Consider the following 17386-nt stretch of genomic DNA (forward strand, 5'->3'; position numbering starts at 1 on the left):
CTGCATAATCAAAACATGTGCTGAGCTGAGTGAAACAATCGATATGGCCGGAGCAACAGATGTAATGACATAACAGCATACAGACATGATAGAGCGTACATGGGATTCACCTGGGGCTTTCTTGTACAGATGATAGTAAAACATTTCGTGGGGCCTTGCATTAATAAAACATTTTGAGGGGGCCTGGCATTAAAAACATTTTGAGGGCCTGGCATTAATAAAACATTTCGAGAGGGCCTGGCATTAATAAAACATTTCGAGAGGGCCTGGCATTAATAAAACATTTGGGCTTCCACAGGTTAGTGATGCATTTGGGCTTCCACAGGTTACGGTAGTTATGCATTTGTATGTCCACAGGGTAGTGATGCATTTGGGGTGTCCACAGATTAGTAATGGAATTAGGGGGGTCCACAGGTTAGTAATGCATTTGGGGGGTCCACAGGTTAGTAATGCAATTAGGGGGATCCACAGGTTAGTTATGCATTTGGGGGGTCCACAGATTAGTAATGCAATTAGGGGGATCCACAGGTTAGTTATGCATTTGTATGTCCACAGGTTAGTTATGCATTTGGGGATCCACAGGTTAGTAATACATTTGGGGGTCCACAGGTTAGTAATGCATTTGGGGGGTCCACAGGTTAGTAATGCAATTAGGGGGATCCACAGGTTAGTTATGCATTTGGGGATCCACAGGTTAGTAATGCATTTGGGGGTCCACAGGTTAGTAATGCACTTGTGTTCGTCACAGGTTAGTGATATGTTTTGAGGGTATAAACAGATAAGAAATACATGTTGGGCCATAGAATAGTAGTATATTTGGGGGTCCACAGTTTAGAAATATATTTATGGGGTGCAAGGCTTGGAACACGTGTGACTCTCAATATTTAAAGAATTTGTTATATCATTGCACATGTCCAGAAACCTATGCCTGTCATAATTGGAGCTATCAGTGTTAGGATGTCACAATTGACTGACATTGTAAATTTTGAGTGCAATTTCTACCAGAATGTATAATTAATGATTTGGACAACCATACTGTTTAGCACACCACATGGCTCAACAAAGTCACATTGTATATGACCATTTTATCCAAGCAGATGGGTTCATTTTTATGGAACATAACTGGTTGCTATCTAAAATGTTAAGATAATTTTCCTAGTCTCTTGAAGATAATTAGAGAATGCCTCATCAAAATAAGATGAAATCATGACCAAATGCCATTTGCCTTTAGCAAAATCACCAATTTGCATTCATTTTCAATTCCTCTTATTATCGCTGGGCAATATTTTGTGGCAAAATGAGTATGTTACATGTAAAGGTGAAAATGTATAGATTTCAACTTCTGTAATATAAGAACACAAGTGTCCCTCTTGTAATAGAACTTGACTGCCATAAAGTTTCACCTTTATGTGTATCACTTCTAAAGGAGGTTTCACTTTATATTGCATGCTACATCATGGTTGGTATATAACTGTCATATTATAGCCTTTGTAGGTAGCTATTGTATTGGTCTATGGGTTTCTGGCATATCTGAAGGATACTGTCCTCACCATGCTTGCTGGAAATGCAGCACCTGAGCCATTAGGGTAATGATGTATGAATAATATTTAATGTTAATTTCTATGTTAATTCCTCTAATATTTGAGTGGGTTAATGGTTAAAGCATCTGCTTTTCACACTGATGATCTGTGTTCAATTCCCCACAATTGCTAAGCCTATTTCTGATGTCCCCTTCTGTGATATTGCAGGAATATTGCTAAAAGCAGCAGAAAACTATACTCACTCACTCACTCACTCTACTTTATCTCACTCACTCACTCACTCACTCACTCACTCACTCACTCACTCACTAATAACAACATTCATCACTCTCATTATTTGAAAAAACACCATGTTTCATGGGCACTCTCATGTTTCATCCATTAGCCATTTCACTCTTGTCCTTTGTAATGGAGCCCAAGATTCAGTTGTCCTCGTGTCTGTACAGGTGACGGAGCTAACGATGTCAGCTCACTCACTCTATCACTAACTCACTCACTCACTCTATCACTCTCACTCACTCACTCACTCTATCTCTCTCACACACTCACTCACTCACTCACTCACTCACTCACTCACTCACTCACTCACTCACTCACTCACTCACTCACTCACTCACTCACTCTCTCACTCACTCACTCACTCCTCACTCTCACTCACTCACTCTCTCACTCACTCACTCTCACTCACTCACTCCACTCACTCACTCACTCACTCCTCCACTCACTCACTCACTCACTCACTCACTCACTCACTCACACACTCACTCTATCACTCACTCACTCTATCACACTCACTCACTCTATCATGCACTCACTCACTCACTCACTCAGTATTTGAACAAAACATTGACAAGTGCTGTGCCATCAAGATATGGGTCTTAGCATTACAAAAAAATTTTCTGAAGGAATGTGTGCACCTACTGAGTCCAACAATAGTGTAAGTTACACTACACAGTAGGTTTGTAAATCACATACACAGTCAAGGGTGAGATAAGGAGTGTTTTACAAATATAGCCGTGAGTTAGTTGATACTACTGATAGAGACCACTGTGTTCAAGGCTTGTTGACGTGTTGATCTCAGAAAGTGACACGTAAACCTCTTTCATAGGTACAAGACCAGTCACCAGTATTCCCATATGAATCTCTTTCAGAATTATTCCTGGTTCAATAGCACTTTCAGATATAATTTATTCTTATCATTGCATTTAAATTTTTTAAGTGATTGTTTTTGCTATCTTTCATCTGAATCACTGGTAGATCACTGGAGATAATGTGCGTGCAAGATTGTAAGCTGACTTAGTGTGCTGGGCCCTTATTCTCGAAACGTTCGTAGCCCTAAGAATTCTTAACTTTGATCGTAGCCAATGTGTTAAGAATGGGCTTAAGAAGTTCGTAGGGCTACGAACGTTTCGAGAATAGCTAGCCTGGTGATTCACCTTAAGTGCTTGGGTTAAAATACAGGGTGGGACTCAACTCAAAAAGTTCTAAAATCTGTAGTTTACTTAGAAGGTGTAATCCCAAAATTAAACATATATGACTGATTCATTAAGTTACCTCACAAGACAAACATATCAAAAGCTTGCTGGGAACCAGCTCTGGCCTGTAATGTTCTGACACACTATTAAAGGACCTGTTAGAATTGGTCTTCAGTAACCCATGCTTGTCATAAGAGGCGACTAACAGGATTGGTTGGTCAGGCTCGCTGACTTGGTTGGCACATGTCATCTTATCCTTATTGTGTAGATTGATGCTCATGCTGTTGATCACTGGATTGTCTGGTCAAGACTGGATTATTTACAGACCGCTGCCATATAGCTGGTCCTGAGTGCGACATAAAACACACTCACTCACTCACTCACTCACTCACTCACTATTAAACAAATGGTCTTTCATGATTGGCTAATGTAAAGGCTGTTAGAACAGTTTCATTTGGCCAGCATATCCAGTTTTAGGCCTCTAGTGACTGTAGGTCATCTCAACACCATAAATCAAATATGTTGAATAAAACAGCAGGCATGGTTCTGTGATAAATCAGGTGTATACATCCCTGACGTATGTATGCATCAGGCTTAAAGGGCTTGCTTCTAGAACAGCTGGTCGGGCTGCTGTTGGCAATACTGTTTCTCTTAGATAAAGGAAAATGTCCTCTTTGATAAAAAGAAATGTCCTCTTTAATAAAATGAAAATGTCATCTTAAATAATAGAAATTGTCCTCTTAAAATTAAAGGACAATGTTAGAACATATAAAAAAAAAAACATGAAATTTTTATTTTGTTGGCCTTACAACACTTGTACATGCTTCAAAATACTTCAGGTGTAATAGTCGATGAAGTGAAAAATGTCCATGTGCTCTACTACAGAGGTCTGCATCCCAGCTCTCATGGCACCAAACGTTGATCTCTGTCTAGAGCAAAATGTTGGATGTTATGTATATTAACTTAAATAGTAGAATGTAATGTATTTCAAATTTTATTGCATATTTGGTGAATTGATCTATTATCCCTTTGTGAATTCACAAGAATTGAATATTCATGAATGTTTTTGAAAGGAGTGTTTTTGCTTGAATATGGGTATTTAAACAAGATGTGTAAAATGGACTATATCCAAGCAAGGCAGTATATTAACCAACGCTGACATGTTTTCAGTTTGACAGTGATGTGATTATTAATCATAGTCTTGAGTCCAAAAACTTTTCACAGAATTTTTTTGTTATTGTTTCACTGTATATACACTGGAAGCCCTCTAAACCGGTAGCCCTCCAATCAGATGCTGTTTAATTTATGAGCATTCTCTAAACCGGCACACCCTCTATACCGGCATTTTTTGTGCCGGTTTAGAGGGATCCACTGTTTTGAATAATACATCAACTCCTGGCTTGTTATTGTAATGGTTACCCAATATTCATGATATGTATCAAATTTTCTTATTTTTTCACATGTCTGCTCACTGGCGGTGGGGTAGCCAAGTGTTTAAAGCATTTGCTCGTCCCCCTGAAGACTCGGGCTTGATTCCCCACATTGGTTCAATATGGGAAGCCCATTTCCAGTGTCCCCACATGAATTGCCCGGGACATACTAATTGAACACCCATCAGGGATTTACAGGACGCGAATTCATGCGTCCTATACGCATAAAAATTGACAATGGACGCAACAAAATGTATTAGCGCATCCACAGGGATGCAGAAAGGTCCAAATACTTTTTGTAAAAATTCCAATCCAGTAATAATTATTTATCACTGAGTTTGCAACTAGCTGGGTTATGGTTAGGGCTGCGCAATATAACCGGTATACCGGTATTTACCGGTTCAGACATGAAAACGATACGTATTGCGATAAGCTGATCGAAAACCGGTATTTTGACTTGCATTCGGAAAACGTCGTAACACTCGGAAATCTTCGGATATTTCCTTGTTTCATTTGTGCCAAATATTATTCACGTTTATATTTTATCATGATTAAAATTTGTTATTGAAGCTTAACCAAGCATGGTGATTTTGTTGTGTTTTTTGCTCTATAAATCAAGCAGTAACTCGATTATAAGTAGTTTTTTGTGTAAGAATACTTCATGCAATACTGTATATTGCAATACATATCGCAATATACGCTTTTGATTTGCAATATATCGCAATATGAAAATTCTCTACAATACCCACCCCTAGTAATGGTATCATTTGCAATTTAATTACTGTAACAATGTGATGATCATGATACACAATACAATAACAGTATTAATAATAATATATAAGTGTCTGGAACCCCCATTTTGTTGTCCAGGCCCGGACCCCTGAAAATTAAGAATTAAGTTCCAGAGACCCTCAAATACAGGACTCAAGGGAAATCCCTGACCCCAGATCCATGTATTGGAGCAACTTAAATGATATTTTTCTTCTTGCCAAGCACTGTTATATTCACGCGTTGGGCATACTAACTACAAGCCTGATAATCTTGTGTTGTGTTGAATCATGACCTGCCTAGAGCTGACATTGTTTGGAATACATATAGTCTATCATCGTAGCCATAGCTTGCACTTATTGTATAATCATATCTTTTTTACTTATTTATAATTAGAACATTTTAGAATCACTTACATGAAAATATTGGGGTGAACAAATTATATTAAGATATAGAAAATCATGACCTGCCAACAGTTGACATTGTTTGGAATACATGTAGCCTATCATCATAAGCTTGCACTCATCATATAATCATAATAAAGTTTTCTTTTTTGTTTCAGGGAAGTCATGCGTTATGTAAAACAACACTGGTCTGATGTTTACCCTGGCGACTTTATCCACTTGTCTTGTAATGAAATCATCCCGGCTGATATACTACTGCTTAAGTCGAGCGACCCGAACGGGATCTGTCACCTCGAGACCAGCAATCTGGATGGGGAGAACAATCTCAAACAGAGGCAGACGGTCAGTGGATTCGAGGTACGTACTGGATACCTAGGACAACCATTGTTAGCCCTAAAGTTTTTGAAAGTGTGAGTGAACTTTGTTTAATCAGCCATCAGCAATATTCGAGATTTGTGATGCAGCTTGAAAACAGTCATATCTTGACAAATTAGTCGATTATAGAGGATGAAAAGTTTAATGTTATCTGGAAATGAACGAAGACATTCAATCAGTCTGAAGTCCAATCGCCCATTCCCTTCTCTTAGTCTTCAAGGTGTTGGTGTTTGTGCACAAGGCCCTTCACAACCAAGCTCCAGATTACCTGACTGAACTAGTGTCATGGTATCAGCCATCACGAACTCTGAGATCAGCCTCTGCAAAACAAGCAGCACTGCCCTCTACCTGCACAATGAGTTATGGCGAAAGAACTTTCACCAAAGCAGTCCTCTGTTATGGAGCCAACTACCTGAAAATTTTAAAAACTTGTCAGACATCATTCCATTCAAAAAAGAACTAAAAGCAGTTCTTTTCAACAGAGCATTTGACCAAGAGCCTTAGAGCAAACTTTGGATTCAGGCGCTATACAAATTTTAACATTATTATTATTATAGGATCACTATTATTAGCACAGAATTTGTAAAACATCAGACTCATTATTAGTAGTGTACATGTGGCCACATGATGCCCACGGTGACTCGTGAAGATCTGGGTTAGAATTGGTCTTCAAGAACCCATGCTTGTCGTAAAAGGCAACTAACAGGATCAGGTGGTCAGGCTTGCTTACTTGGTTGATGCATATCATCATATCCCAATTGTGTAGATCGATGCTCATGCTGTTGATCACTGGATTGTCTGGTCCAGACTTGATTATTTACAGACCGCCGCCATATGGCTGGAATATTGCTGAGTGTGGTGTTAGACAACAAACCTACCAAATCCTTATTCAGCACCGTATCATGATACATGCAGGAATAACACATGTTCAGGTGTGGAATAAGTGATAAAAGGTTGGGAAATAACATTTCCACCTGTATTGAATCTGACCAAAGTAATCTATCAGGTGTAATTTAATATAGACATTGATATATTACAAATAGTTTAGCATGGTTAAATCAATGATGTAACAGGTTGGAAAATACTATCAGTGTTTTCAGAGACAATGATTGAAAGCAGTCATGTTATGCCATTGATAGTTTATAGTGCATGAAGTGAAAATTGCCTCAAGCTTGAACCCTGTCATTTATGTGATTGTAGTATATCAACCCTTTAATATCTGTGAAACATTTTCTTTTTTCTATCTATTTATTCGGTATAGTATCACCAATACCAGCTTGTTGTGTGTAATCTTTGTAGTGAGTGCTGGTAAAGCAAAGTGGTTCCATATTTTAAATTCATTTCTTCAGTGATTGTTAATAGTGTAGTGTTAGCTAAACTGCAAAACATCTTCTCATCACCACACCCTCCTCAACACATAACGTAACCCATTCAGACACAAGAGCCAGGTGTCATGTGCACAATGTACTTACTTCTAAAGGAGGGCAGATTAGAGTTACCTGCCCCTGGCATACGATCCCCTCAAATGTGTGTGTGTTTGTTGTTGAAGAATGTTTGTGCTCGGACCAGACACTTCATGTTGTTTGACCTCATGTGAAGAAGTTTTGGTTATTGATCTGGTGGATGTATTATACAAGTGGCTATGGACTTATTACACCTTGGATTTGGAAATTACTCAATATTAAATGCTCTCTGATTGAAGGGTGGTGGGGTAGCCTAGTGGATAAAGCGTTTGATTCCCCAAATAGGTACAATGTGTGAAGCCCATTTCTGGTATCCCCTGCCGTGATATTGCTGGAATATTGCTAAAAGCGGCATAGAACCATACTTACTCAACTCTGATTGAAACCAGCAATCTGATGGATTGGGCCACTCCCAAAGCTAATACGGTCAGGCACTGTTGTGTCAGACTCTAATGTGAGGTGAGGTGAAATTGGGTTTAACGCCGTGCTTGAGAATATTTCGCTCATATAACAACGTGCATGCATGTGTATGTGTATGTGCGGCTGCTTGTACTATCCCAGACTGAAGCTGGTTTTATAGTGCTAGCGCACTGAGGTACCATGCCACAGTGAAGCATGAATACCCCACTCAGACACATTATTCTGACTCCGAGCCGATCAGTCCTTGTTGTACCCAATAATGCTGAGAGCCAGGCAGGGACCAACAAGTGCCATATTTTAAGGTCTTTTGGTATGACGCGGTCAGGGATCGAACCCGCGACCTTCCGCTCTCCCAGACTCTAATGTGAAAACCTACAGATCTGTCACAGTGAAACTCTTGGTTCCCTTCTTTATTTATCATATTTCAGTTGTGACAAATCTTCAATAACTTGAAGAATTAGTGTTGATTCTTTCAATTTTGGGCCGGTGGGGTAGCCTAGTGGCAAAAGCATTCACTCATTACACTGAAGGCTTGGGCTCGATTCCCCTCATGGGTACAATATGTGAAGCCCATTTTTGGTGTCCCCTGCCATGATATTGCTGGAATATTTCTGAAAGCAGGGTAAAACTCACTCACTCCTTCAAGTTTGACACAACAGTGTTTAACTGTATTTTTAGAATAGTTATTCTTTTTCCTTCATTGTCAGTAGGCCTTTTTAAATAATCATAAGTGGAGTTTCAAAATGCATAATATTCAAAGGATGTGAAGCAATACATTTTATGCAGAAAACAATAAAATTCTGTTGTGGTTACAACAGACAGATATTTGGTGCTTTTCTACATAGACTGTGATGTCATATCTTTGGATCAATGCTCATGGTGTTGATCACTGGATTGTCTGGTCCAAACTTGATTATTTACAGACCTCCATCGTATTGCTGGAATATTGTACATTTAAACTAAACTCACTCACTCACTCATATCTTTGAGTCACATAAGGGATAGGCTATTATCATGTGATCGTGTGGTCATGCAATCATGTGGCGCAAAATGAAAATCTTGAAAGGTTTCCTTAGTTTAGGATACCCGGTCCATGTTAGCTTACAATCTTGTTGTTATACATGCTTTGGTATACATCTTGTGTACGGTTATCGTTGGTGTTTCTGTGCTGATCAACCTCACAAAACATCAGACTCAACCCACGCTTGGTATATTTCTGGACTCCAAAGACTTCATGTTTATAACTGTGTAACTGAAACCACTCTCCTTGTCCAGTTTTAAATTAAGTTCAGCACAGCTGACTGTACAAGTAACATAGTTCTTCACTAAAAACACAGTGTGATTATCTCTAATCGATTCAGTTTATCACCTAACTGACTCGCATAGAAAACTCTCAGTTTCCATCATGGGCACAATGAGTAGAGCCGATCCTTGTGGTGTGGATGTAAATATTGCTGAAAGCATCAAATAACCATATGTTTATGTGGATTTGGAAAATACCTGTTAACATACTCTCTGATCTATAGGCAGACATTTTGTTTCATTCAAAAGTCATGTTCCAGTCCATTGACAGGCAGCCCACAGGTAAACCAATACCGGGCATCAATAATTGATGCAGCGTGTACCTAACTCACGGCATGATCAAACAACCTGGTCTTCCCTTTTGATCAGTCAGCACATCAGTTTTAGAATATCACAGGGGTATATTTATCACATCATCAGTTACAGTATCAGTTAAATGCATTATATTTAATGACCATGAAAATATAATTTGTTTTAGTTTACTTCCATTGTTTGACCATCTCAGTCTTTCTTCAAAATAAACAACTGCATACTCTGTAATTTAGAATCATATAAAAACATGGCTTGCCAGTAAAGCTTATTTAATGGTCTTAACTGGATTTGTGGATTAATTAATTTCTAAACTAGGAAATAAAATACATTCTGTTTTCTTGTTAGCTATTGTCAGTGACATTTATTTTCATGGAACAGAATCCTTTTCCGTGTAATGCAGCATTGGTGATGTTGGTAAAAAAACAGAAGGATTAAAACTGTAAAAAGTGCTGTATATTTACAAGTGTAAGGTCATGCTGACAGTTGACAGCTGTCTCTAGTGAACAGTTGATGTATGTATAATCTGACTGGAAACATATGTTGTGGACGATGAGCTCATAATGTCACAGAAGCTGTTCCATACAACTTACACACAGAGAGGATACTTAGTCATGTTGCATAAAACTGACTGACTGAGTTTGGTTTTACGCCACTTTTAGCAATATTCCAGCAACATCACGGCGGGGACACCAGAAATGGGCTTCACACATTGTGCCAATGTTGGGATTCGAACCCTTGTCTTCGGCGCGGATTTGAGCCAACGCTTTTAACCATTAGGCTACCCCAATCGCCCCTGTTGCATAAAAAGGTTGGGAAGGATTATCTTGTCAACCAGATATTTGCCCAGACTGTAGATCGCTAAGGATTAAGGGTTTTACTGACCTGTGCCTTTTTGGTATGTCAGAACTTTGGTTTAGGGGCTTGTTCGCCTTCCAAAAGGTTATTTTATTGCAAAATTTGCCTTCTAATATGATTGGTAGATTTCTCGGCAGGATAAAGGCAATGAAAACAGCATTCAATGTGTTCATATTTGGATGAAGATTATGAAAGGTTCAGTAGCTTGAACTGCTTTTAATGTTTTCAAAGATGGTGTCGCCCTTGTGAATCAGTAATCGAGTCAGAATTAGCCATCAGGAATGTGGAGTAACTACTGGGATCATTGATATCACTAACAACAGCTTTCTTCTCACATTAAGCGGGGCAGTGGGGTAGCCTATTGGTTAAAGCATCCACTTGTCACGCCGTAGACCTGGGTTCGATTCCCCACATGGGTACAATGTGTGAAGCCCATTTCTGGTGTCCCCCACCGTGATGTTGCTGGAATATTGCTAAAAGCGGCGTAAAACTAACTCATTAACTCACTCACTCACTCACTCAGACATGCCATGATATAACTGTTATGCTGTTCAAATCGGGATCAAACCTCACTCACACACTCACACTTTGGTGAATCTCAAAACAATTTAGTCGGTTTTTTGGCAGGATAAGGTCAGGGGATAAAAACAATATTCTTTGTCATGTTTGAGTAGGTATGATTACACAATGCCATTTAGAAAGTGGTCAAATGTAACATATGTTATATTTGGGGTTACACTTTCTTAGTAAAGTACAAATTCTAGTACTTTTGGGGCATGAGTCCCATGCGGGATTCGAACCCACACCCTCAGAGTCAGGCACCTAATCGCCTGCACACAAAGTCAGCCGCCTAACCTCAGCCCCCATTTTTGGGGAAGTCACAGTGGCTGAGCAGGTTAGGCTGGCTGACTTAAAGTGTGTGCTGGCGAATATTTTTCACAAGGTTGGTTTTGTCTGTTACATTTCATAAGCTACAGGCTCATCCCAAGTCATTATGGATATATCTTAATGACTGGAGGAAATGTATGTTCCTAACATACTAGTAATCCTTTAAAGATATGAAATTTGTAAATGCATTTTGCGTTGTTTGCAAAAAAACAAAACAAATGACTACATGTATTTTCTTTATTTGTTGTGCATTAACAAACAAAAACAAATTTTTTGTTAAATGAAGCTAATCAATTATTTTTCGATGACTGATCGGGTTGTAATGAACCAAACATCATTTATGAGATTTTAACCAATTCACAACACTAGTTGGTAGTCATTCACTCACTCGCTCACTCAGTCTCACTCACTCACTCACTCACTCACTCACTCCACTCTCCTCACTCGCTCCCACTCACTCACTCTCACTCACTCAGTCTCACTCACTCTCTCACTCACTCACTCACTCACCCACTCCCCACTCTGGTGAATCTCAAAAGTGTCAACAGTTTGGATGTGATATCAGAATTGGAAGCTATGGAACTACAAAACCAGTAGATGGTTGTGTGGTGACATTGATGGATTATATTGTATATATGATCCGGTGAAAAAATTTGATACATATGACTTATTTCCTGTGCATTGTGTTACCATTAACGATTCCTTGGTGTCAAATTGTCTTGTTTCATTGTTTTCCTAGTATGTGCATTTCTGACCACTCATGGGTGGTCAGGTAGCGTTGATATCAAATTTAACCACTGTACCAGAACACACAATAACACTTGTCCAGGGAGGATTAATTATGATGTTTGCTGAGAGTATTAATGGGAACATGTGAATAAATAGGCTGGACACGCACTTATTGTCACATGAGGAGTGACAGAAATGTACTCAGCGAAACTGATGGACTACGTTGAGGGAGCCGGTTTGTCATTGTCTTTCAACATCATCCTCAGTTGGGGATGACAGCAAGGTCATGATACATAAGCAATGCTATGATACGACCTTGTATGATACATAGGCAACATGATCTGGAGTATGATACATGATACAATAGATATTGCAATACACAAATGCCTCATAAGGATGGGAAAGCCGCAATAAATTGGTGCGCATAAGTGGCTGCAAGATTTGTATGATCCCCAGGGAGTTCAGATTGATAATGCGTTGTGCTGTTGAGATTGACATCCAGTGATCGAGGGGAAAAAACCCCAGCGCCTTGAGTATGTACTAGTTGCATGGATGTGCGGTGTAGAAATATCCTATAATAAATAATTAAAACATGTGTGGAACTTGACTACAAACTGTTCAGATTTCGACGGAAAACCTAGTTGTAGATGCATGTTTGTAACAATAGCTATTTCTACTAGTAAACTTGAAACATTGATTACAAACTATCTCAAAGGCTTCTTTCTGGTTTGGCGATGATGTCATCATCATTGCTTGCCAGAGTGCTCTTTTCTTTTTTCAACTTTATGGAGAGATGGAAATCTGGTAGTGCTAAAGCAATGTTCGTTGAGTCCAGTGAAGTTTATTGAATATTTTTACAGTAAAGGTCTTGATAATGAGAAGATTTTGATAGAGATTTAACAAGTGTGTTAGATCCACCCGATAGGCTTCCACTAACCTTCTTTGCTTCATTTTCAGAATGAACCTTTTCAAAAGAATGTTCTACATTGAAAATATATTTTCTTTCAGTTCAGCAATGATTTCGAGATCAGTAGGTTCCAGCATAAATTGGACGTTGAGCTTCCAAATTCAGAAATTTACAAGTTCAGAGGCTATGTGTAAGTATACTGTGTAGCCATGATGCTTATTTTTCTAAAGTTAAATGTCTTCCTTTCCTGTTTGTCTAAACTGTACAATAATGTTATGAAACTTTATCAATCAAAACCGAAAAATTGTGATATGTAATATGCATGCATGATTTTATTAGTGTTTTTCATAATAATGTTTGTTGAAGTCTTGGAAGAATTAGAAATGTTTCATGATTCCTTTTTACAAGAAATAGGCATAATATTTTTGTTGCATTGCATTTTTGTTGCCTGTTATTGTTTGCTGATTATTGTTTATTTTAGAAAACAATAGACAATACCTCCTGAAGTTTGTGATGCTCATCACATTCAGTATGTCTACAGGTTACACATTTTCGCTTAGATTGCATAGATCGATGCTCATGATGTTGATCATTGGATTGGTATTTATGTGCTGCCGTCATATAGCTGGAATATTGCTGTGTGTGGCATTAAGCAACAAACCAACAAAAACAAACACTTAGATAGTTGTATGTCTTCAAAATGTATGGAAGAATATTTGTAGTGATTTTGTATTATTTTTTTGTTCTATTTTCCATTGCAGAGAAAAAGAATCAAAGCAAAAAATTTCCTTAAGTAATGAAAACTTACTCCTGCGGGGATGCATTCTGAAAAACACTGACTTTATCGAGGGAATCGTGGTTTATGCAGGTAAGACGTTCTTCCATCAGGCACTCACTCACACATTACAATGATTTAAATAAACAGGTGAGGTGAGGTGAAATGGGGTTTAACGTCGCACTTAAGAATATTTCACTCATATGACAACTCATATGTATGTGCGGCTGCTTGTACTAGCCCAGACTAAGCTGGGTTTTTTTTAGTTCTAGTTCACTGAGTTACCATTCCACAGTTAAGCAGGAATACCCCACTCAGACACATTATACTGACTCCAAGCCGACCAGTCCTTGCTGTACCCATTAATGCCGAGCGCCAGGCAGGGACCAACAAGTACCATATTTTAACATCTTTTGGTATGATGCGGGGATCGAAACTGCAACCTTCCGCTCTCTAAAAATAACTTCTTGAGAGGCATTCAGATACTGAGGAAGAATAATTGAGCGAGTCAATGTTGCTTTAAGCTGCATCAGCAATTTTACAGCTATTCACAGCTCTTAAGGGAGAATAAGAAATATGGATAAATAACTTTATTACAATCGGAGTAATATAGAAGTTGTTCATCCATATCTTATTACTTCCTTAACAATAGAAATGTCAGTAGAACAGCACCACATCAGGTCGTTGGCCTAGTAGGCATGGACAATATATATACAATGTGTATATATCAGTAAAAGTAAACAATTATGCAACAGCTGATAGGCCTTTTGTCATATCCAGAGAGCCTGTATAAATTCATTGACGTACCAAGACTCGTAACAGGATGTTGAACTCTGAGAAGTTTTTGTGTGAAATCAGGGTGATCATTAACTGCTTAACACTTCTTCACAATGGTTAATACACAGGCTGTGTATTTGCCTGAAAATTGTTTGGCAATATATACCCATGGAAACGAATAAGGGAACACCTGAAAGTAAAGGTGTTCTTTTATTCTTTCCAGAATTTCACCGCTTACAGTGCAATACATACCTTGGGGAAAAACATGGAAAAGAATAAGGGAAAACTTGTAGTTTCAGGTGTTCCCTTATTCGATTCCATGAGTATATGTAATAAATGTATGTATTGCAAAATGGGAGGTCAAAAAGTTTATAGAACTCACTACCTGAAGTTGCGAAACAGCTGTGCCGCTAGTAGTATTGCATACATTGATCATTCATGAGATACCTGTGAAAGTTTCAACACCTCACAACAAACAGTATTAATATTGTGGTAATGGGAAGAGAGATTCCCTGCTGATTTGAGAAGTTCTCAAAACTTTTGACCTCTCTTCATAGTACATACTGCAGTATCTATTTGGCATTTATAACAATCATAGTGGGGGTCATATTATGGTTGTCACCTTCTGTAACATGAGGAGTAGTATATTTCGAAGTATATAGAGTATACTAAATGACCTCCTGTGTAATACCATTTTTATTAAACGAAGTTAATGATTTGGTATCAAACGAGGCAAAAGCTGTATCTTTCACAAGTTTAATAGAAATGGTATGTCACGAAGCGAAGTTTAGTATTCTGTTTATTATTCTCAACAAAAATTGAAAGAAACTACCTACTAAGTGTGATGATAATATTACACTGCAGTATCTTCTATGGGAGAGTAATAAATTCTAATATTACAGAAGTAGACGTCCATAAAATGCCCCTCTTCATGTATATCATGTGAAACTTCAGAGAGTTTATACCAATCATTATGGTCTCTACAACAATGTCAAATTATGCACTGAACAACATATCCCCCCATGATGTAAAAGAAGATTACAACACACTACCCACGCAATAATTGTTCAAACCTCACATATTGTACACCTGTGTATCTAAGACATAGTTGAAATGACAAGCATGACCTAGCTCTCATCCACTGCAGATGGGAAGTTGGTGCAGTCAAAAGCACTCGGCGATTGCCATTGTTGAAGATATGAAAATGTCACGGCACAGAAACTGCAAAGTTGCTGTACATGAAAGGTCTTTTATAGCCATGCTTGTCATCAGAGTTGGCGAAACTGTTATCAGTGACTTGGCTCTGTGGCTGCCCTGTCAATGATCCCTGATCATGTGGATTGTTGCACATGGTATAAATCGTAGGGATCATAATTGACTAGTGTGTGAGTTGGATATCAATATAAAACATGATATCAGGGTGGAAATAACCCATTGCCCGACGCCCCGAGTCCAGTGCTTTTTCTGTCGGGCAAGCACATTTGTGTATCACGCTGTACCCGGTGTCCAGTTGACATTCCAATGTTAATTATGTTGTTTATTTAAAAAATCACCAAGAGATCGGCCGGTATAGCGGAAAAATTATCAGGGCAAGTGATTTTACATGTGCCACTGTTCCGGAGTACACTAGCAATTTTAAAGTTATTTCCATCCCTGGATATGGTGTCGCAGTTGGTTGCCAAGTTGAACAAGCATTAGTCCGGGTTAGTACAAGCAGCCAAACACCTGTTGCTGAATGGCGCAGTATGACAGTAGCACGATTATCATGAATGTAACATTAAAACCTATTTCACCACGCCTCACCTCACCTCACAGCACAAATTCTCTCAGTATATCATCTCACCTCACCTCATAGCACAGCAAAACACTTCCTCTCAGTATATCACCTCCTCTCACCTCACGTCACAGAACAGAACAGAACTACAGTTCAGCTAACCTCACCTCACAGTACAGCACCTCACCTCGTCTCACCTCACAACAAAACGAAACATCTCTCAGTACCACACCTCACTTTACAGTATAGCACCTCAAGCACAGCAAAACACCTCACAGTACATTATCTACTCTCACCTCACAGTATAGCACCTCACCTTACGTCACTTCATCTCACCTCACAGTATAGCACTTCACCTCACAGTACACCCACCCCTCAGTACCTCACCTCACCTCACAGTACAGCATCTCACTGCACTGCACCTCACCTCACCTCACCGTACAACATCTCACTGCACCTCACCTCACCTCACAGTACAGCATCTCACTGCACTGTACCTCACCTCACCTCAGTACAACATCTCACTGCACTGTACCTCACCTCACCTCACTGTACAACATCTCCCTGCACTGCACCTCACCTCACAGTACATCTCACTTCACCTCACCTCAACTCACCTCACAGTACAGCATCTCACTGCACTGTACCTCACCTCACCTCAGTACAACATCTCACTGCACTGTACCTCACCTCACCTCACTGTACAACATCTCCCTGCACTGCACCTCACCTCACCTCACCGTACAATATCTCACTGCACTGCACCTCACCTCACCTCTCACCTCACAGTATAGCACCTCACTTCACAGTATAGCACCTCACCCCACCTACTCTCACCTAACAGTATAACACCTCACCTCATCTCACCTCACAGTATAGCATCTCACCTCACAGTACACCCCATAACCTCAGAACACAGCACAACACCCCTCAATCCCTCACCTCACCTCACAGTACAGCATCTCACTGCACTGCACCTCACCTCACTCACTCACTGTACAGCATCTCACTGCACTGCACCTCACTTCACCGTATACAACATCAACATCTCACTGCACTGCTCCTCACCTCACCTCACCGTACAACATCTCACTGCACTGCACCTCACCTCACCATACAACACCTCAGTGCACTGCACCTCACCTCACCTCACAGTACAGTACGTCACTCCACTGCACCTCACCTCACCTC

The 17386-nt window shown here is 39.4% G+C and overlaps 1 protein-coding gene across 1 annotated transcript in view; it reads left to right on the top strand.

Moving 5' to 3' along the window:
• Positions 1-700: 700 nt before the first annotated feature.
• LOC124271386 (phospholipid-transporting ATPase VB-like) overlaps positions 701-17386 on the top strand; it is a 99923-nt gene continuing 83237 nt past the window's right edge. Inside the window, exons 1-4 of the mRNA XM_046706530.1 lie at positions 701-720; positions 5759-5975; positions 12971-13059; positions 13631-13737. Of these exons, the coding sequence (XP_046562486.1) occupies positions 701-720; positions 5759-5975; positions 12971-13059; positions 13631-13737 (433 nt within the window). The remainder of the gene's footprint in view (positions 721-5758; positions 5976-12970; positions 13060-13630; positions 13738-17386) is intronic.

Source organism: Haliotis rubra, unplaced genomic scaffold (genome assembly GCF_003918875.1).
Source record: "Haliotis rubra isolate DU_JTF1 unplaced genomic scaffold, ASM391887v1 Scf1025, whole genome shotgun sequence".
In the NCBI taxonomy this organism is placed as follows: domain Eukaryota; kingdom Metazoa; phylum Mollusca; class Gastropoda; order Lepetellida; family Haliotidae; genus Haliotis; species Haliotis rubra.